Source organism: Ranitomeya variabilis, chromosome 1 (assembly GCF_051348905.1).
Source record: "Ranitomeya variabilis isolate aRanVar5 chromosome 1, aRanVar5.hap1, whole genome shotgun sequence".
Taxonomy (NCBI): Eukaryota; Metazoa; Chordata; class Amphibia; order Anura; family Dendrobatidae; genus Ranitomeya; species Ranitomeya variabilis.
The window spans coordinates 797,504,859-797,526,443 of NC_135232.1; the positions used below are offsets into that span (position 1 = coordinate 797,504,859).

Sequence of the window (21,585 nt, forward strand, 5' to 3'; positions counted from 1 at the left end):
TCCTATGTTCCTAAAGCGTCATAGGGAGGTCATTATGAGGGGACTTTTCATAGTTACTTTTCCTAGCTGCTGTGTTGCTGCTATTTGCCCTAACGTTACTAAGGTGTCACAAGCGGTTTGATACATCGGCCGCCCATTTTCCCAGCTAATCACGTCCGAGAGCAGCATAAAACTGTGTAAAAACTTGGTGAGCCAAAATTTGAAAATATTTGATGTCCCCCCCACCCAAAAAAATGACACAGAACCATAAAATACATCCCCCAATGTATCCAGGGCGCCTCAGCCCCATCCTTCCATCTTCTCGTGGATCATTGAATCAGCATTTGTACAATTCGGATGCGCAGTACGCGTCCGTGCACCAGTTGGAGGAGTAACATGAGGCCTTATATTTCTGGTGCCCTAGGGCGACCCATTGGGTGGTATAACAGGTCGGAGCCCTGTATCAGTGCAGGGGCAGCTGGGTGTCACTGCAGTATAGCAACATGTTGGTGTCAGCACAGCCAGGAAGCTTTAGTAGGAATGTCTGCCATGAAGTAGTTAACCCAGGGCCTGTGCAGGCTGAGGGAGGGGAGGCTGAGCTCCTCCCTCACCCCTGCAGATGCCAGGGGGCACAGGCCAGACGGGTACGGCCAGTGTGTGGGGAGGAGACTGTGGTGGAGGTGGGGATACATGGCTAGGAAGGAGGGTGCTGCTGACAGGGAGCACTGAGGGGGTGACTAGAGGGTCAGGGTAAATGGGGAGAAGTGTGAGCACAGCGTGTGCTAGATGAGCCGGCTGGGAGCCCACATGTGGCCAGTCAGGGTGACACAGTAGCCCTCTGCCCCCAGACCAGTCTGACATAAAGCCTGTGCCCCCGAGAAGTGGGGCGCCGTCCCCTCAGTGAGACGCCAGGCGCCCGTTATTTTCGGGTGCTCCCTTCTCCCCTCCCTCCGGCCCAGTAATTCCCCAGCTGGAGCAGCGGGGAGGGCAGGACAGGAGCTCGCACTATGTTACTCAGCATTTCCTTCCCAGCGCCGGGACAGGACACACGGGGACCCTGATGGGCTTCTCCTCCGCTCCCGCCTCCCCAAGCCGCCGGGCATGGACCTGGGAAGAGCCCCTGGCGCCGCCAGCCTAATTGTGGCTGCCTAATTGCACCGGGCACAGGATCATGGTAGGTGGCTGCGCTCTCCCACGCTCTGCACATGCGGCCCCGGTATTAGCGGGGTGACACCCCCCGTTTCCTCACCCTTCTATGTGGTCTAGCGTTATACTAGAGGAGGGGAATTTAGGACAAGGGGGTGGGGAGACTCGGCTAGCACAGACTACAGGCTGGAGCTGGTTAAAAATGGCCGCGTAGGAAGGGGAGGACCCGGCGCAGACACCAGCATGAACTTGGAAGTGAAGCCGGAGAGCTGTGCCCTGCTAGAGCTGCCCTACAGGCAGGGCAGTGCCAGGCTCCAGGGCACTGCGGGAGCCGCCATGTATCTAGGGCAGGGACAGCCCCCGGGGGGCAGATGGAGCTGTCAGCCGCAGTGCCGCCTGCTGCAGTGCCCGGGCACCCAGGAGAACTTTGTGCCCATTGCACGGAGCAGTGCCATCCGCCTAGTTATACGGTGTGTGTGCTGGTGTGTGGGCCGAGCCTCTCCCACCAGGATCTCCCAGCCCATACTATCAGTGTATGGACCTGGAGGGAGACCTATGACATCTGCACACAGCCTATGCACCCCTAACCTCCTGTACACAGCCTATGCACCCCTAACCTCCTGTACACAGCCTATGCACCCCTAACCTCCTAAGAAGGGCTTGTTCACACCTTAACACCTCATCCGCACATTGCCTTCTTCTTTTTTGTCCAGCTGTGATGGGTTTTCAATCTTTCGCAGCACGCTCATTCATTCATTCTTGTACTTTTTTTTACCCATCCATAAAAACTCACATAATGTAGTTTTCTGCTGCCAACTTTGTGTTTTTTGAGTGGGGGACAAAATGGTGTAAAAAAAAAAAAAAAGTACTGTGTGATCTTACCCTTTATTGGATGACTAAGTAGGCAGAAAGTGTTTGATCCGTCACCCACAAATGACATTTCTATGTGACCCATGTCTAACTATCAGTATCTACACGGAACAGGTACCAGAGACCGAGACGGTGTCCCCAAAACAGGGTGTCTGGACTGATGGTTAACCCGTCGTCTGCCAGGCCAGTAAAGCATTGCAGTCTCCGTCACCGACCTTATTCTTTGTATAGGGATGCTACATCTTTAAAGGGATGTCATTTTATATCAGTTTTTTTTTTTTATAACTAGTGTAGGATGGGCTTGATGTAGGACGTCACCCATTTCTCTCCTCCTCCCCCTCCTTCCCACACTCTCTCTTTTTTTTTCTGTCTTTTTTATTCTATCGTTCCTCTGCTCATTTTCCTAATGGAATACAATTCACAAAGTTGCCTTCTACCTCCCTGCGAGGAAGCCTAAATTAGGCAGTGTGCTAAAGGCGGGGATCAGGATTTTTTTTTTTAGAGCAAAAAACAAAAAAGCAAAAAACCAAAACCTCTTTGCCACTGTCCCAATCTGGAATTACCCAAAAAGGAAGCTTTATTGCTTTTTTTTTTATTTTTTAATGTGTATTTTGCAGGAACATTTTTTCTTTTTTGGGGGGATCCAGAAAGTTGGATGTGGGATCGCAGAAGGAGAAGCGAGCGGACAGCTGCTGCCTGTGACTCAGTAACTTTGTGTATGTAACAGTGGAGTATAAGAGGATCCCCTACCCAGTCATGTACGCATCACCTTTATGCCTGACACAGGTAAAGTCCCTCGTACCCAGCCGTTGTGCCTCGCAGCTTGCCAGACTCCTCTCCCACCCTGCTTGCTTCTTCTTCCCGCTGCATTGTAGTGCCTTGTCATACGCAGCTCCGTTTCTATCTTTATAGGATGTTTAATGCATGGTATTGTTGGGTGAGAAGCTCTGCGTACAGAGAAAAGAGCAGAGGAGAAGGAAGCATTACCACCGTGGCAGTTACGACATTTTATATCTTATGCAAAAATCGAGAAACTGGTTAGAAGTTTTCAACAAAGTGATTGTTTCCTGAAAAGGTCCCACTTTCAGGCCATATTTCTTGTGATTTTAGCCAAAATGATCGGTTCCGATAAAGTTTTGGATATAGGTTTTTTAAAACTTTTTCTATCTTAGGAATGTAACGCAGGCCGTTCTTCGCTGATAAAAAAAAAAAAGTCACGTGTCTCGTCCGCCCCTCGTCCCACACCCTCTTGCCCGCTTTTTTCTGGGACGTGTATTTTTACATCAGATTATATATATATATATATATATATATATATATATATATATATATGTATATTTGTTATTAATCGGGGTGGGGGGGGGGCCCTTTGGCATAAAATCTGAATTTGGAAGGGTGGTTTTGGACTTTTGGTGAAGTTTAATATTTGCTATAAGTTGATGCATTTCAAGGCTATACAGATAAATTACGTTTTTGTTCACGTCGGGTAAAATTTACCGTATAGAATTAGTGCTGTTTGTTTCCCTCGGTGCTGAGTAATTGTGGGTGTTTTCCATCTCGCCCCCCTCTTTTTAATGTGTCGAAGCTTGGTAACTACCGGAAAGCAAAAATGACATCCATCGTGCTTTGTGCTGTATTTTACTGCTCGTTCAAGTGGCAGCCCAGGGGTTAATGGACTAGAGAATGGGAAAGGCCTGTGCGTAAAGTGACCTTGGCCTGGTATGACAGCACTCCCAATAAGCAGCAATAACCAAATGTTCGAACTTTCATAGAATTTTATTGCACCTGCTGATTAAATGCTATCTAGCTATTACTGCGTGAATATACACATAATTAACATATATATGTATGTGTGGGCATGTATAATATATGCAGTATATACATATATGCACACTGTGTGTGTATGTGTGTGTGCATGTATGTATAAATATATATATATATATATATATGTATATATGTATATAATAAGAATTTGATACTCTGCCAATTTTGCACATGTTCCCAGAAAGAATGGAGAGGTCTGTAATTTTTATCGTAGGTACACTTCAACTGCGAGAGACAGAATCTAAAAGTAAAAAACATAAAATCAAATTGTATGATTTTTACATGATTAAATTGCATTTTATTCCATGAAATAAGTATTTTATCACCTACCAACCAGCAACAATTCTGCTCTCACAGACCTGTTAGCTTTTCTTTAAGAAGCCCTCCTACTCTGCACTCATTACCTGTATTAATTGCACATGCTTGAACTTGGTACCTGTATAAAAGACACCTGCCACACATTCAATCACACTCCAACCTGTCCATCATGGCCAAGACCAAAGAGCTGTTTAAAGGGAACCTGTCACCTGAATTTGGCGGGACCGGTTTTCAGTCATATGTACGGGGTTTTCGGGTGTTTAATTCACCCTTTCCTTACCCGCTGGCTGCATGCTTGCTGCAATATTGGATTGAAGTTCATTCTCTGTCCTCCATAGTACACGCCTGCGTAAGGCAAGATTGCCTTGTGCAGGCATGTACTACGGAGGACAGAGAATGAACTTCAATCCAATATTACAGCCAGCATGCAGCCAGCGGGTAAGGAAAGGATGAATCAAACACCCGAAAACCCCACATGACTGAAAACCGGTCCCGCCAAATTCAGGTGACAGGTTCCCTTTAAGGATACCAGGGACAAAATTGTAGACTGGGTAGGCTACAGGATAAAAGGCAAGCAGCTTAGTAAGAAGGCAACAACTGTTGCGCAATTATTAGAAAACGGAAGAAACACAAGATGACTGTCAATCTTCCTCGATCCGGGGCTCCTTGCAAGATCTCGCCTCGTGGGGTAAAGATGATTCTGAGAAAGGTCAGTAATCGGGAGGACCTGGTCAATGACCAGAAGAGATCTGGGACCACAGTCTCAAACATTACCGCTAGTAACGCACTACGCTGTCATGTGCTGTCCCCCTGCTCATGACAGCACATGTCAAGGTCTGTTTGAAATTCACCAATGACCATCTGGTCAGGTATGGGAGAAGGTCATGTGGTCAGATGAGACCAAAATAGAATTTTTTGGTATTAACTCCCCTCGCCGTGTTTGGAGGAAGGAGAAAGATGAGTACAACCCCAAGTACACCATCCCAACCAAGAAGCGTGGTGGGGGAAACATACTTTGGGGGTTCTTTTCTGCAAAGGGGACCGGATGATTGCACCGTATTGAAGGGAGGATAGATGGGGTAATGTATCGCAAGATTTTGGCCAACAACCTCCTTCCCTCAGTAAGAGCATAGAATATAGGTTGTGTCCGGATCTTCCAGCATGACAATGACTCGAAACACAGCCAGGGCAACTAAGGAGTGGCTCTGTAAGAAGCATTGACAAGGTCCTAGAGTGGCCTAGCCAGTCTCCAGACTTGAACCCAATAAAAAAATCTTTGGAGGAAGCTGAAACTCAATGTTGCCCAGCACCAGCCCCAAAACCTCAAAGATATGGAGAAGGTCTGTAGAGAGGAGTGGGCCAAAATCCCAGCTGCAGTGTGCCAACTTGGTCAAGAACTACAGGAAACCTCTGTCTTCTGTATTTGCAAAGATTTATGTACGAAATATTAAGGTCAGTTTTTCAATTGTATCAAATACTTATTTCATGCAATAAAATGCAAATCATACAATGTGATTTTCTGTATTTTTTTTAAGATTCTCTCTCTCACAGACTTCTCTATTCTTTGTAGATGGGAAAACTTGCAAAATTTGCAGTGTATCAAATACCTATCTTCCACACTGTATCTCCATGCAGTAACATTATTTGGAGCTCATAGGCCCCAATGCAAAATCTCCAATATGGCCACCAGCTATGATGGGTTTTTAATAGAATTGGACTTCTCATATAGGCCAAAGGGACCTTTTTGATCTCCAATTGGCTCCAGGGCCGCGGTTCGTCTGCAACCTCTGCACCCACTATAGTTACTCCACAGTCTTAAGTTATGTTGCTTTTTATCTCATTTATTGTTGATTTTTTTCAGTGTTCAATTAGTTCATAATGTTATAGCTCCTATAACCAAAGTTGATCTGTCTTTCTGCAGAAGGACCTATATCAGTTTAGGTCACTCTCAGGCTTATCTAATATATAAGAGGCCTGTTGTGGAAGCATCGAAGTAAAAATGGCTTCACATATATTCAGAATTTATTGCTGAAAATACATTTCTGTTCTAAAGGGAGCATGCCATGTTGAACTTGGTATTTGATCTGCAGGCAGTTTATTATGAAGTTGGAGGAGATGATCAGAATCATACATAGTTTATTTATTGGTGAATCACTCTATTGATTTTAGCAAAAAGAAAATAACAGTATTTATTAATCAATAGCAACGAGATATAAAACAATCTAATCAATTATTGAAAGGCAAATAGTTATATGGCTTTTATTCAATCACTAAAACTGACAAGGACAAGGGGAGAGGTAGGATGGAGGAAGAAAAAATGGTTCCCCATGTGATTGGTATAAATGAAACTAAATGTAAATGCTATAAAAAACTTTTGCATCTGCCAGGTCTTCCAGGATATGTACGATCTGTATTTGTCGCCAGTATATCTCTTATTCTATGAATAATAATAATAATTTTATTTTTATAGCGCCAACATATTAGCCGGCACATTACAATTAAAGGGAATCTGTCAGAATGATCATCCCACCTAAGCCGTCTATATGGGCATGTAGGTCATAGGAAGCTGAACAAAATGACACCTTGATATCTGCAGAGAAATCCGCATTTTTCTCAGGGAGATCTAATGTAGGTCCGGTCCATAGATCTTAATAGCACATTTACATATAAGAAAAACGTGGATTTCTCCGTAATAATACATCTGATTTCCAATATCAAGGTAAAATTTTGTTTAACTTTCTATGACTTACATAGAGACAGATTACAAGAGTTGATCCTATTGACAGATCAATTTAAGAGGGTCCTTGTAGAAATATTAAGATTAATTAGAAGAAAGAAAGGGGAAAAAATGACTTGGATGGGATATATTCATATTAAACAAAAAGGGGACAACTCCATATTGGATCCCTCTTTAACAAGTCATGATACTTAACTTTTACTTAAATGATTAAAATACATACGAGGTATATATAAAAATGTCCCTTCTGTTTATATACTTTAAGGAAGACTTCCTATTAGTGCTTTCAATAGATGGCTTCCAGGGTGTCCGCGTTTTCTGGCACAACAAGACAAAAATTAGTGCACAAGACCCCCAACACGTTACCTTATTGTGCAATGGATGCATATTAATACTCTTCCTTTAAATGAAATGAAATAAGAAATATGCCCATGAATAATTGAGCATGATATACTTTAATTATTCAATTGTTTAATAAACATCCACAGTCTTTAACATCTAAACAGCTATTGAAGTGGAGGAGCCAATGTGTGTAAAATTGGCCAATCAAACTGACAATAGTCAGTGTGATGTAGCTGAAGTAACTGACCAATCCGGTTGGTATGTCAATCCACCAATAGAATGTTTGTTGCAGGTTTGATGCGGCTGGTATGGTCATCCAATCTTAGACCGCTACGTCAGTATAAGAATTCTCCATTCGGAGCCCCTGACGTCAGCATGATGTGGCTACTGTATTCATCCAATCTCAGAACGCCACGTTAGTTTGATGCTATTGATAACGAGCTTACACCTCATTGGAGCGTACGAGACAGCAGGCTTCTTTAATAGGATGCATGTTCCCATGACTATCCAGGTTTGACGCTCTATGTAGTGGTATGACGATCTATGTAGTGGTATGACGCTTTATATAGTGGTATGACGCACTATATGGTGGCGCATCATGTTACATCTTATAATTAATATATATGATTGGTTAACTTCTTCGTTAGCTATGATTGGCATTAAACATGTGGTTACCTGTTTCGTTGTTATGGACATTTACATTGGTGGCTGCATTTATACTAAGGCTATACTGTACATAGGGGACGTTCTGGCTGTCCGCCATTCATGCCATTATCCCATCCCCTGATGATACCGAACATGCGGCAAAATATTAAGACTTCCACAAACTCCAGTTTGAAAAGTGACTGAATTTGCAATGTCTCAAAATAACAAATTTTGCTAAACTTAAAAAAAAAAAAAATGTCAGAGGAGACCTTTTTTTATCTAGGAGATTGAATTTAGGATAATTGTCAATAAAGCGATCTTAGGTGATACCACAATTCTAATTGCACAGACTTGATTATAAATAAAATATATCATTCCAAAAAGAAGTGATCAACGGGTATTCCCATCAGGTATGCATGTAAGAGCTAATCGATCTACCCCATTTCCAGCAAGCATTGGAGGATGTTGGAAAGATTATGGGACATTTATACCAATTAGAAAGAATTTAAACATTTTACTTTGGAGTTCTACAAGCAATCAATGACTCGTGGTTAAGTTGAAACATTCATCTTGAGGAGTTCCTCCTCGGTGGAGGTAACAATCAGTTCTTTTTCTCATTTAAAATCAAAAGCCGAATTAACCTCTGTAGTCTTCATGTCTTTTAGCAACCCATAGACCAAAAAAAGATCAGATTTATGTAGGGATGCCTAGAAAAAAAAGGAAATTGTGTTTTATCAAGAGCGTCAGATCCAGATCGGGAAGAAAGTTTCATTTTATCATAAAAAGTCCAATATTCCTAGGAGAACTCCTGGTATGTAAGGTTGATCTGTAATAGGACAAGCCAATTCTGGGATTCAAGATAAAGCGGGAGGAAAGAGAGGGGAGAGACTGGTCTCCAGAACTAACAGTAGCTCTGAGGTCTGATGATATCAAAGTCCAAAACGTGGCCTAGTACTCTAGATGGATATCTGGCAGACTAGTGCCCCTCCTGTCTGTACGTCTTGTCATTGAGGAATTAAGGCCCCATACACATTTGATGAAATTCAGCTAAATCCCCGAATTTGGTTGAACAGCTGATGTGTATAGAGGCCACCAGACTCTCTACCATCAGATGATGGGGAAGAGAAGAATCAGACTTAGCCTTTTTTCAGTGGAGACTGGCAGTAGCTTCTTTCTCCCTGATGAAAACACTTGAACACTGAGCCAAGCAGGACCACTCATGTGTATGGAGGAGTCAAGAGAATAGCTGTCTGGTAAAATTATCTGACATATATGGCCACGATAACTCAATCTAAAGGAGCTTAAGGACCAAATAAACATGGTCACGAATGATTCAGCTTTAATAAAAAAGTATGTCCCAGGATTAGGAATTAATAATGTTTGTAGTTTGTATAGGATTCTAGGTAATATATCCGTTTTGATTGCTGCCATTCTCCCGATTAAGTGAGGGGATTCCACCGGTCATGTAGATTAATGAGGTAAGGTATATAGTTCACAGTATAGAAGACATTAAGATCTGCTACTATTTGTAATCCTATATATCTATTAAACCAATATTGGCATTGAGAAATAAATTGTGAATTAATTATATAAAAAGTATCTGATCAGAGAGAAATATTCAAAATCTCAGATTTGCAAATATCAATGTTAAAGTTACTTAATGAGCCAAGTTTTGTGAACTTGGCCAAGAACGCCAGCAGCAAGAAGTAACATACAATAGGAGATCATCTGCAGAAAGAGAAAGCTTATAAGGATGATCTGACATCACAACTCCTGGAATGCATGGAGAAGTTCTCAACACCACAACTAAATGTTCCTTTACTAGAATGCAAAGGAGAAGGAGAGGGGATACCCCTATCTTGTGCTGTTGTAGAGCAGTCAGACTACCATTGATCCTAACCTGAGTTGTAGCATTATAGTATAGACTATCTATAATCACTCTGGGGATGCCCTTTATATTTCATAAAATAGTTTTTATAAATATAAGTTATTGACGAGTACACAGAAGACTCTCTAATGTGCCTTGACTTTTCAGCAAAATTCATACCTGAACTTCTGGGTAGCGGAATCCCTGCATGCAGATCAGCTTCAATGGCCTCTCTCGCAGTTAACGCAAGAGATCTTCTACATTATCGCCAGAGTGCAAAGCGCTGGGGTAGTGCAAAGAGCGAGATCTCGCAAAAATGCTCAGAATTTAATTGCTAGTGTGTGTGTGCGTGGAGGGATGTGCAATCCCGCTCTGCATGCAAGGATCCCACAATTCAGAAGTTCAGACCGGACCGTGTCTAGAAATTTGGACCCTTTCTGAGAACTTCAGGGAGATTCTGTGCACTTTTGTCATTAATTTGTAGTTAGAAAAATGACATGTCTTGGCATGCCCACGCTTTCATTAAATAAAAAGGGCAGCCCCAGATTGGTGATATGTGCCGTTTAAGTAGATTGGGTCCCATCTATATACCCTTGAGTACCCATTGCATGAAATCTCGGCTCACTCAACCAAGTTTTTTAGGCACTTATACATAGTATGTGGTAGTTTGGTTTTCAAAGCACGGACCACGAGGGACAACATTATTAAGGTATTGCTCTCTGCCTTGGGACAAAATTTCCATATATAAACAATTTAGATCCCATCTCATTCTTGGTAGAGATAGCTGTCAATCACTGAGTAGGACCACGCACTGGACTCCTCAACACAGAATGAGCAGAGATGTAAATCAATAATATACTGGATATACTACATATTTTTGCAAAAAAACTGTATATCAGCCTCCTGCTGTACAACATGCTACCCCAAGATTGCACAGCATTTTCAGGCTGACAAATTCTGGTCACAAGGACCTCTCATCAGCATCTCATTCTTCCTATGAAAGTGGTGGCTTTTCTCTGCTCTTACACAGTTGATAGCTTGATGGAAAATGCTAGAAAATGTTATGAGTTGGAGAGCTAAGTGCTGGGCATTTCTCTTCCAGAATATGTGTGAAAATGTCACGTGTTGCTACACTTCCACTACCTATGTACATTTCTAAATGCACACGCAGAATCCGTGTCCTCGTATAACCTTACTTTCTGTTCTCTGAACACAAACACCCCTCTGAGCTCCACCTGTTCTTACTCCGGAAGTAAGATCTCCCCCCTCCATGTCTTGCATTTGCTTTGTAGATTTAACCATTCATCGACCAACAGCACCCCTTATTGTTGCCGAGAATGTTGTTTTCAGCTCTATTTAATGTTAGAAGGTTTAAGATTTTGCTGTGACCCTATTTTGATCACCAAAAAATGTGTTCATATGCCCCTACCATGCAAGGCATGGCTTGTGATTTCCACAGTGGGTGCTCGAGAGTTCCAACTCTGAAATAAAAGTCCACTGAAACTTGTCAGTAAAGACCAATGTGAAAGAGGAGAGCAAATAATACGGGATATAAAGAGTTTAAGATTAAAATCTACGAAAATTTGTAAACATTACATCAGTGACTATCTTTGGGATCATCACACCATAAATATTAGACCTATACCCATACTACAATTTAGTATAAACAGTTTATAACCAGTTTATTTACATAGGTTTCCAAACTTTTTGTGATAACGAAAGATCACAATTTAGTCACTTTTAGTTTGTTGACACCTGTTTCTTTTTTGGGGTCTTGGAAATATGCTGCCAACGGTATTTGTGGACCATTGGCCAGTCAATGAAACCTCAATTATTATATATCTGCATTACCTTTTATTGACGTACATGACTTTCTAATTGTGTTCCTATCTGTATAATCGGTATACCCCCATTGAAGCTTGATTCATGTCCCTGAAACCAGGACACAATTCCTCAACTCTGGAAACATCCGGCGTATTGCGCAGACTACGCTAAAGCAAGAACACAATTAGCGAGGAGGCATTCTGGAGTCAGTGCACACCTCTTAATGATTCAGGAACTTCTGACAAGTGGCATGTACCATGTGTGTGCCTTCCCACAAATCTTACTCCAGTTGTGGCATAGGGAACAGAGCCGTTCATCATGAATTTAAGATTCAAGGGTTGCCATGTCCCAACTCTGTCCACTTTCTTATGAGCTGGGTGAAACTCCTATAAGTATGCTATAAGTTGCAAAATATTAGTGCAGCCTCTCATTGCTCCAAAATGTTATGACTTTTCAACACCTTTTACAATAGGATTTTGTCATAAAAGCTTTGATGAATTGTGCCCCATGTGCGTAGTTTATACAGTCAATTGACAGACTCCCTCTAATACAACTGTTCTGTCTCCATACAGGATTATGATAAGTGTAACACATTCCCCTTTTACTCAAGATGATGCACTAATGATAACGACAATTTTTTATACCAGCATAAACCATCCAGTCACCTGACTAATGAGCATTTTGGTCATTTGTGGGGTGATTGCTGCTTGTATACACAGGCTAATAATTGGAAATCAAAGTACGTGAATCGGTGAACAATCTAAATGCACCTTTAGTAAAAGAAGTAACCTGTTCATTCCAAATGAAGCTGCACACTCTATATACTAGAAAGTATAAAGCTGGCACTGGAGCTGCCGCACAAATAACTGTAAAGACGCCAGCAAAAGACGGTTCGGGAAAATGCTAGTTGTCTTTGCCGGCGTCTTTACAGTCGTTTTTGCTTTGGAAAACTTAGCTGTTTCTCTGGCATCTTAACCCCTTCCCAAGAGTTATTTTTCCTTTTTGCATTTTGTTTTTTTCCTCCCCTTCTTCCAAAAGCAATTACTTTATCATTGTTCCATCGACATAGTCATATGAGGGCTTCATTTTTGATAGACAAGTTTTATTTTTGAATGACCTCATCCATTTTATCATGTGATGTACTTAAAAGTGGGAAATCCCCCCATAGAGTATAATGCCCCATAAAATGTACTCCCACAGTATGATGATCCCAGAGCATCCTCCAACACAGTATAATGTTCTCACAGCCCACACACATAATGTAACACAGACCAATGGCCACCACAGCTCCCCACACACAGTATGATGGCCGCTAGAGACCCATACACACAGATGGCCGCTATAGCCCTTCTTACAGAGTATGTTCCCGCTAAAGCCCCCCATACACAGTATGATGCCTCTATACAGAATAATAGCCCCACACATTATAATGCCACCACAGCCCCCATGTACAGTATGATGGCTATCACAGCCTTCCATATATAGTATGGTTACCCCCACCACACACAATATGATGTCTCCCACAGCCCCCATATAAATTTTGATGCCCCAAAGTACACAGTATGAAAGCCACCACATAGTATGATGCCCCACAACCCCTCTACAATAACCCGCAGTATGATGGCCTCCACAGACTCCCAACACGGTATGATGACCCCACAGCATCCTATATACAGTATGATGGATCCCACACACAGTATGAACCCCGAACACCAACTCAGTATATACAGTATGATGGATCCCACACACAGAATGAACCCCGAACACCAACTCAGTATGATGGCCTCACTGCCCCATGCACACTACAACTGTCACCTCACTCCTCCACACAGTATGATGCAACCACAACCCCTACACACAGTATGATGGCCATCATAGGCCTCCACACATGATGCCCCACTGCCCATATACACAGTATGATGGTGATCCAACCCCATACAGTGATTGATGACTCCCACGGCCCTCCACACAATATGATGATGCCCACAGCCCGTTACACATTTTGATGCTCTAAAGTCCCAAATACACAGAATGCCTCCATACAGTATGATGTCCCATATCTCCCACAGTCAGTATAATGATGTTCACAGACCTCCACACAGTATGATTATCCCACAACCCCCCCACAGTGTGATGATCACCCCAGCCCTACAACAGTACGATGATCGCACAACCCCCAAACAGTATGCCGCAGTATGATGGCTTCCATAGACCCCAACACAGAATGACGACCCCACAGCTCCCATACACAGTATGATGGTCCCCAACCACCACACAGTATAATGGCCTCACTGCCCCACGCATACTATGATGGTCACACAGTATGAAGCAGAAATTGATGGCTTGCACACCACTTCACACTCCTTTTGATGCTTCAAAGTCCCAAATGCACAGAATGATGGCTCCCATACAGCATGATGTCCCACAGCCCCCCACACTCAGTATGATCGCTCTTACAGACCACCTCCACACAGTATGATAATCCCAAAGCCCCATAGTATGATGGACACCCCAGCTTTAAGACGGTATGATGCTCCCACAAGCCCCACACACTGTCTTGATGGTCATCAAAGGCCCCCACACAGTATGATGTTACCACAGATACCACATTTAGTTCCCACAAAGTATGATGCCACCACAGCCCCCACCTAGTGTGATTGCCCCCACAAATCCCACACACAGTATGATGCTTCCAAAGATAGCAGTGAAGTGAACTCATTGTGGCGCCCAACATCACGTATGTAGCTCCAGCCTTTTGCAGGGCACAGATTGAAAGCAGCCTGCAGCCTGCTAGAGCAAACAGTGGACCAAGAAGCCAATAGCTCTCTGCTCCACTACGGGTGTTAACAGTATTGGTATCCTTAGGAAGGATGCTAGACCAGCCCATCTGGCATGTACAAAATGGCCAGTGTTGCTGTTTTTAAGCCCAAACCACAAGTGGCTCCAAAACATGGAAGAAGTAGAAATATTTCTATTGTGTTTTTTTTTTCTAATTTGGCTTACAAATTCTCAAACCTCAAATTCTCTGGTAAGAGATCTGGGTGCACTTTTCTAAAGGTCTAAAATTGTTATGACATCTAATAATTGTTGAAATGTAGTTTGTAATAATAGGGAATACAAAAGCATACAAAACTTCAAAAATACAATACAATACTAATATTTTATAACAAAAAGAATATATCAGTTTTTATGTGCTACTTTCTTCAAGCAATTTTCCAGTTTTAACATTTTATCATTCATAGGCTAGTGAATTTTGAAAGCAATGAACTGTGATGATACTTTTGCTGTTCCTGCGGTGGCACTCCACAACTGATCTAGTTCCTTTTTATAGGCTGGGGCGACATCACGACTTTAGTGCACATCACTACTGCAACCAATCACTGAGCTTAGCGGCTTGTGCCGTCTCAATTGACTGAGCTCATTGTTCTGCTGCAGCAGAGTCGTGACGTCACTGCTGCAGCCTCTGAACAGAGACCAGGGCAGTGGCAGATAGCTGCCAAATGGAGCATCAAAAGGTGAGTACAATCTCAATTTATTGTTTTTACTCTCTGCTTACTATTTTAACCTCCTTTTCATGATAAAGCGGTTTTAGATTTTATGATTTTAAGACATTTGCTACCGCCTTGTAAAACTTGTACTTCTGAGTGCGCCATATGGCTACACATAGCGGCACTTTAGTGAGAGTTTTGCTTAAGTATTTGTAAGCCAAAATCAGTAGAAAAATTACACTGAAAAATATTATAATGGATGGATTTGCAAATCCTTTGTGTTTTGGACCCATTCCTAGTTTAGCACAGCAAATACTGAAGCAAAACACTTACCAAAATATTGGTTGTTGAAAATGTCCTTTGGCTGGGTTGTACCATGTTTTGCTACTAACTGTTTTTGGCTTTATATTGACTACAATTGTAAAAACCCATAAAATCACCTCAAAAATGAAAAGATAGAATCTTAAAAATGAATTGCAAGCCATTGCTTGCTCTTTGATTCAGGCTCTGTCCACACTGGCCCAATGTCGTAGCCGGTCTACGAGAAGCCAACTAATAATACTTTTTACTTTACCCACACAGGATGAATTTCACCCATTTATTGAAGCCCTGCTCCCTCATGTACGAGCTTTTGCCTACACTTGGTTCAACCTTCAGGCACGAAAAAGAAAATATTTTAAGAAACATGAGAAAAAAATGACTAAAGAAGAAGAGCGGGGCGTAAAGGACGAACTTTTGAATGAGAAAGCTGAGGTTAAGCAGAAATGGGCATCCCGCCTTTTAGCAAAGCTTCGCAAAGATATTAGGCCGGAGTTTCGGGAAGACTTTGTGTTGTCTATTACTGGAAAGAAGGCTGCCGGTTGTGTCCTCTCTAACCCAGACCAGAAGGGCAAGATAAGGAGAATCGATTGCCTACGGCAGGCAGATAAGGTGTGGAGGTTGGATCTTGTCATGGTAATCCTTTTCAAAGGCATTCCATTGGAGAGCACGGATGGAGAGAGACTGATGAAGGCAGCGCACTGCTCAAACCCCCAATTATGTGTGCAGCCGCACCACATTAGCGTTTCTGTAAAAGAACTAGACCTGTACTTGGCTTACTTCATTCGGGAGAGAGGTGAGACAATACTTTGTGTTCATTCAGCTTTTCAATGGGAAATTTCATGCTATAATGCCAACTTTATGCCCTAAAATATGTCAGGGTATGAAGTATGAGTATTATCTCACATTGAACCTCTTGTTTTATTAAATTGGTAGTATTGGAACAGAAGAAAATAACAAAAGAAAATGTAGTTAAAAATAATTTTCTAAATACCTTTAATTAGTATATCACGCTCATCTTGTCTAGGGAAGTAATCACTATAGAATTAAAATGGTTTCTGTGTTGTTCAGTAAGGGAGTTCGTCTTCCCTCTCTTGATATGTAATAAGGTGTGCTCCCTGTATGTGTTCTAATCTAATACTGGAGATACCGGCGGTGCTGATGTAAGAAGAGGCTGCTCACACTGCTGTCCACCCTGTGTATCTGATCTAATACTGGAGATACCAGCGGTGCTGAGGTAAGAAGAGGCTGCTCACACTGCTGTCCACCCTGGGTATCTGATCTAATACTGGAGAAACCAGCGGTGCTGAGGTAAGAAGAGGCTGCTCACACTGCTGTCCACCCTGTGTATCTGATCTAATACTGGAGATACCAGAAGTACTGAGGTAAGAAGAGGCTGCTCACACTGCTGTCCACCCTGTGTATCTGATCTAATACTGGAGATACCAGCGGTGCTGAGGTAAGAAGAGGCTCCTCACACTGCTGTCCACCCTGTGTATCTGATCTAATACTGGAGATGGCAGGGGTGCTGAGGTAAGAAGAGGCAGGCTGCTCACACTGCTGTCCACCCTGTGAATCTGATCTAATACTGGAGATACCAGGGGTGCTGAGGTAAGAAGAGGCTGCTCACACTGCTGTCCACCCTGTGTATCTGATCTAATACTGGAGATACCAGCGGTGCTGAGGTAAGAAGAGGCTGCTCACACTGCTGTCCACCCTGTGTATCTGATCTAATACTGGAGATACCAGCGGTGCTGAGGTAAGAATAGGCTCCTCACACTGCTGTCCACCCTGTGTATCTGATCTAATACTGGAGATAGCAGGGGTGCTGAGGTAAGAAGAGGCTCCTCACACTGCTGTCCACCCTGTGTATCTGATCTAATACTGGAGATAGCAGGGGTGCTGAGGTAAGAAGAGGCAGGCTGCTCACACTGCTGTCCACCCTGTGTATCTGATCTAATACTGGAGATACCAGGGGTGCTGAGGTAAGAAAAGGCTGCTCACACTGCTGCCACCATGTCTATCTGATCTAATACTGGAGAGGCCTTAGGTGCTGGGGTAAGAGGTTACTCATGCTACTGTTCACTTGAGTAAGATGAAGGGAGCTCTGGAGTAAGATACGCCGCTTTATGAATTTGGCGCATCTTACAACTGCCGTACACTTCCACCAAAAAGTTAATCCAGCTGGGGTGCATTTCTGGTGTAATTTACACAATTTCTGTGGCATATTTATAATGAATATTCTATGTCAGCTTAGCCACACAATGTCCTGCCCCTTTGGCGAAGCTGGCGGGGACTAGCGTAAAGGCACCAACATTTTTCTGACATTTCATGAAGTTTCATGTGAAAATTCTATCAAATGTCTTGATGGATCAGGGCATTTATTTTCAGCTCTCCTGGAAGTGATTATTTACATGCTTTGTTTCAGACAGAAATGTTAAGGTAACAAGATATGGCTTTTGGTGCGCAGTCAGATTGTCCTGGTGGGGGGATAATTTTTGAGTGATAATTTTTTAGCCCTCATTACTGTAATTGTTATTTCTTTTTATTAATAGAAATCTGATAACTTCAGTGTTGTTTGACTATTAAGTTATGTGAACTTTAAGTGTACAATTGTTAACAGTAGACAAACCCATCTCTTGACGTCTAGGTTTAGTGCCGTGTTAGTTTTCCCTGCACAGCTTGTTTTCCCATCAAATGCATGAAAGTTCAGAATGACCCCATTTACTCCACGTGTTTAGTCATCAGTCCTGTGTGTTGGCTAGCAATTGGCTGTGCAAAGATAAGAGGGTTTGAGGATATATAGGTGAGCGGTATATACTATTCAGACACGAGCTTTGGCATAATACACTTCAAATTCAGATTCATGTCCTGTTTTTTTATTTTTTTTAAATGCCATACAAGTTTTTAAGGACATTGTGTAACATTGGTTTGCCAAGTTAAAGGGGCTGTTTGGAGAAAGCTAGTTATCTTCTGTCCACAGGATAGGCTATAACTTGTTGATGGGTGGGGTCCGACTGCTGGGACCCATACTGATCGGCAGAACTCCATTAATTCTGCGGAAAAAGTCGAGCACAGTGCTTGGCACTTTTGCAGGGAATGTGTACAGACACTCCATTCTAATGGAGTGGAGGTTGGGCATCCAACCAATCAGTATGTTATTACTGGACAATACCTTTAATCGTTTAGTTTTTTCAGTTGCTTATTTTGCTTGTCTATATACAAAATTTTGGTAAGGGGCAGACATCCGTGTATACTTTATTCCATCATGGAAGATGATAAAGCATTTGCCCTGTCTATCTCCAGGCGGAGGAATCGCACATGGCTAGTAATCCGGTCTCCTCAGACTATCACCTTGTTTCCTTCTATTAGAGGCCATGCGCCTTTTTAAGGAAAATATCACCTGTTCTTTGAGTTGGAAAGCTTCTGAGGGCTCCAGAAACATGGCGCTATCGCATCGATCATTCTCCCTCCACCATATTTCATCCCTCACAGTTGTTTCTATTCTCTTGTTTTTGCTTTGTGTCTCTTACATCAGCATTATTCTCTCAGAGTCCCACTGACTCATGAAGGATGAAACTCTAGGGAAATTTGGCCTGGAAGATTGTGTCCCTTCTAAGGGGAGAATGTGTAATTGTGAGCGTGTTTCTCCTTATGACGTTTCCGCTTTCTCTGCCCCTGTCTCACTCTTTGTCTCGTGTTTTCTCCCTCCCTAGAAGGTCACATGACACTTCTTCTCACTGCGGTTTCTTTGCAGAAGTCTTAACAAATTTTACTTATTTCAGTTTGTGGCTTGTGAGGAAAATAATGGGGGCTGGGAATAAAGAACAGATCTCGAAATGAATAAAATAAACTGAATGTTCTGAATGTGCATAGCAGAGAGTTAGAGAAGATGGATGAGGAGCAGAAATGTTGTGGTAACATTGAGATCTCTGATATCTTCTCCTCCACCCTCTCTGTTACCCCCTCTCTTACAGCGAATGCTTGTTCTCCTCCCCGTGCCCTGAGACACGCAGCAGATGGCACCAGTCTGCCTGGCAATGTGAGGGAGGGACTCATCTGTCACTTTCTCTGTGCCAGGCTTTACAGATGTGTATTAACCCTTACAAAACAGTTGCCACCTGCTATCCCTTGTTATCCATTTCTACTCCTCTAGTTTATCTGCCATTTTTTTTTTCATCATGCGCCATTCGCTTTCGGGCTTTGAAGGGAAAGATTAATCAATTATATTCTTCTGTTGTAAAATTAATAATAATAAGTCACTTAGCTTCTTTGTGAGAATTCTGCTTAAAGGGGTTGTCCCATAAACAAAGTTCATTTTAATCAATAGATCTTTGAATAATAATAATAATTTGTACAATTGGATGTGTTTAAATAAAATGTTCCTGTGCTGAGATAATCTTATAAATGTGCCCCCTGATATGTCCGATGTAATGGCTGTGTCTGACCGTACTGGAACATGGTCTGATCATACCACAGCTCCTGGACAAAGGAAGCAAAAGAGAGTATGCAGCAGGGGATAACACCTGCTGGTTTCTGCGAGGTAAAGCTTTTGCTTCTTGTTTTTAAACATGTTTACCTCACAAAAAGAATCGACTGTGATCCCCTGCTGCAATGTCTGTATACTCACTATGCCTCCTTCCCTGCTCTGGAAATGTGGTAAGATCAGATCATGTTCCTGCATGGTGAGACACAGTCATTACACATTACATAGCATGGGCACATTTAGCAGCCCCCAGCTGTCTGCTTTGCCTTTGCTGGTTATTGAAAATTGGTTAGGCTAAAAATAAATTATGTGAGGCCCCTCCTATCTATATAATTGCCTAAGGGGTACATCCGTCTGTTTCTAACTTCCGTCTGTCTGTCGTGGAAATCCCGGGTCACTGATTGGTTGCGGCCGGCTGGCCGCGACCAGTCAGAGACGGGCACAGTCTGGCCGCGAATTGGCCCCTCCCTACTTCCCTCCAGTCAGTGCCCCCTCCATACTCCCCTCCAAGCAGCGGCCACATAGGGTTTTAGCAGTCCGATAAATGGACTGCGTTACACCGCGGCATAACGCGGTGTAATGCAGTCCGTTAACGCTGCTATTAACCCTGTGTGGCCAACGTTTTACCTATGCAGCATCAATAGTAAAAAGACCTAATGTTAAAAGTAATAAAAAATCATTATATTCTCACCTTCCGGCGCCTTTCCCGCTCCTCGCGACGCTCCGGTCCCAAGAATGCATTTCCGCAATGACCAGAGATAACGTTGCGGTCTCGCGAGACCGCTACATCATCACGTGTTATTGCCGCAATACATTCTTGGGACGGGAGCGTCGCGGGAAGCATTGCTAAACGCCTGGCCTGGATCCGGGGGCCGACGGAAGGTGAGTATATAACTATTTTTTATTTTAATTCTTTTTTTTAACAGGGATATGGTGCCCACATTGCTATATACTGCGTGGGCTGTGTTATATACTGCGTGGCCTGTGTTATATACTGCATGGCCTGTGTTATATACTATGTCTCTGTGCTATATACTACGTGGCCTGTGCTATATACTACGTGGCTGTGCAATATACTGCGTGGCTGGGCAATACACTACGTGGCTGTGCTATATACTTCGTGGGCAGTGTTAAATACTACGTGGGCTGTGTTATATACTATGTGGGCTGTGTTATATACTGTGTGGGCTGTGCTATATACAACGTTGGCTGCGCTATATACTATGTGGGCTGTGTTATATACTACGTGGCCTGTGTTATATACTGCGTGGGCTGTGCTATATACTACTTGGGCTGTGCTATATACTACATGGGCTGTGCTATATACTACTATACATATTCTAGAATACCCGATGCGTTAGAATCGGGCCACCATCTAGTTTCCAATAACCAGCTAAGGCAAAGCGGACAGCTGGGGGCGGATATTAATAGGCTGGGAAAGTCTATGGCTATTGGCTCCCTCCCAGCCTAATAAAACCAGCCCTCAGCCACCCCAGAAATGGCACATCCATTGGATGCACAATTCTGGCGCTTGGCCTCGGTTCTTTCCGATTGCCTTGGTGCGGTGACAATCGGGGTAATAGTTGTTGTCAGCTTTGTAATGTCAGCTGGCATCAAGCCCAGGGATTAGTAATGGAGAGACATGTATCAGACACCCCCCATTACTAACCTTATATTTAAAAGAAAAAAAACATACATAGGAAAAAAGTTTATTTGAATAAAGAATCTCTTACACATTCCC

The 21,585-nt window shown here is 42.8% G+C and overlaps 1 protein-coding gene across 4 annotated transcripts in view; it reads left to right on the forward strand.

The window, feature by feature from the left end:
- The first annotated feature begins 675 nt into the window (after positions 1-675).
- The window catches only part of NFIC (nuclear factor I C), a 91,463-nt gene continuing 70,553 nt past the window's right edge, over positions 676-21,585 (forward strand). The window contains exons 1-3 of one of the 4 annotated variants that reach the window (XM_077273684.1): positions 676-1,153; positions 2,613-2,781; positions 15,623-16,154. In XM_077273684.1, the coding sequence (XP_077129799.1) occupies positions 2,752-2,781; positions 15,623-16,154 (562 nt within the window). In that variant the 5' untranslated portion in view covers positions 676-1,153; positions 2,613-2,751. Of the gene's footprint in view, positions 1,154-1,962; positions 2,782-15,622; positions 16,155-21,585 lie in introns of those variants that run through there. The other 3 variants (XM_077273692.1, XM_077273699.1, XM_077273675.1) reach the window with 3 other exon arrangements.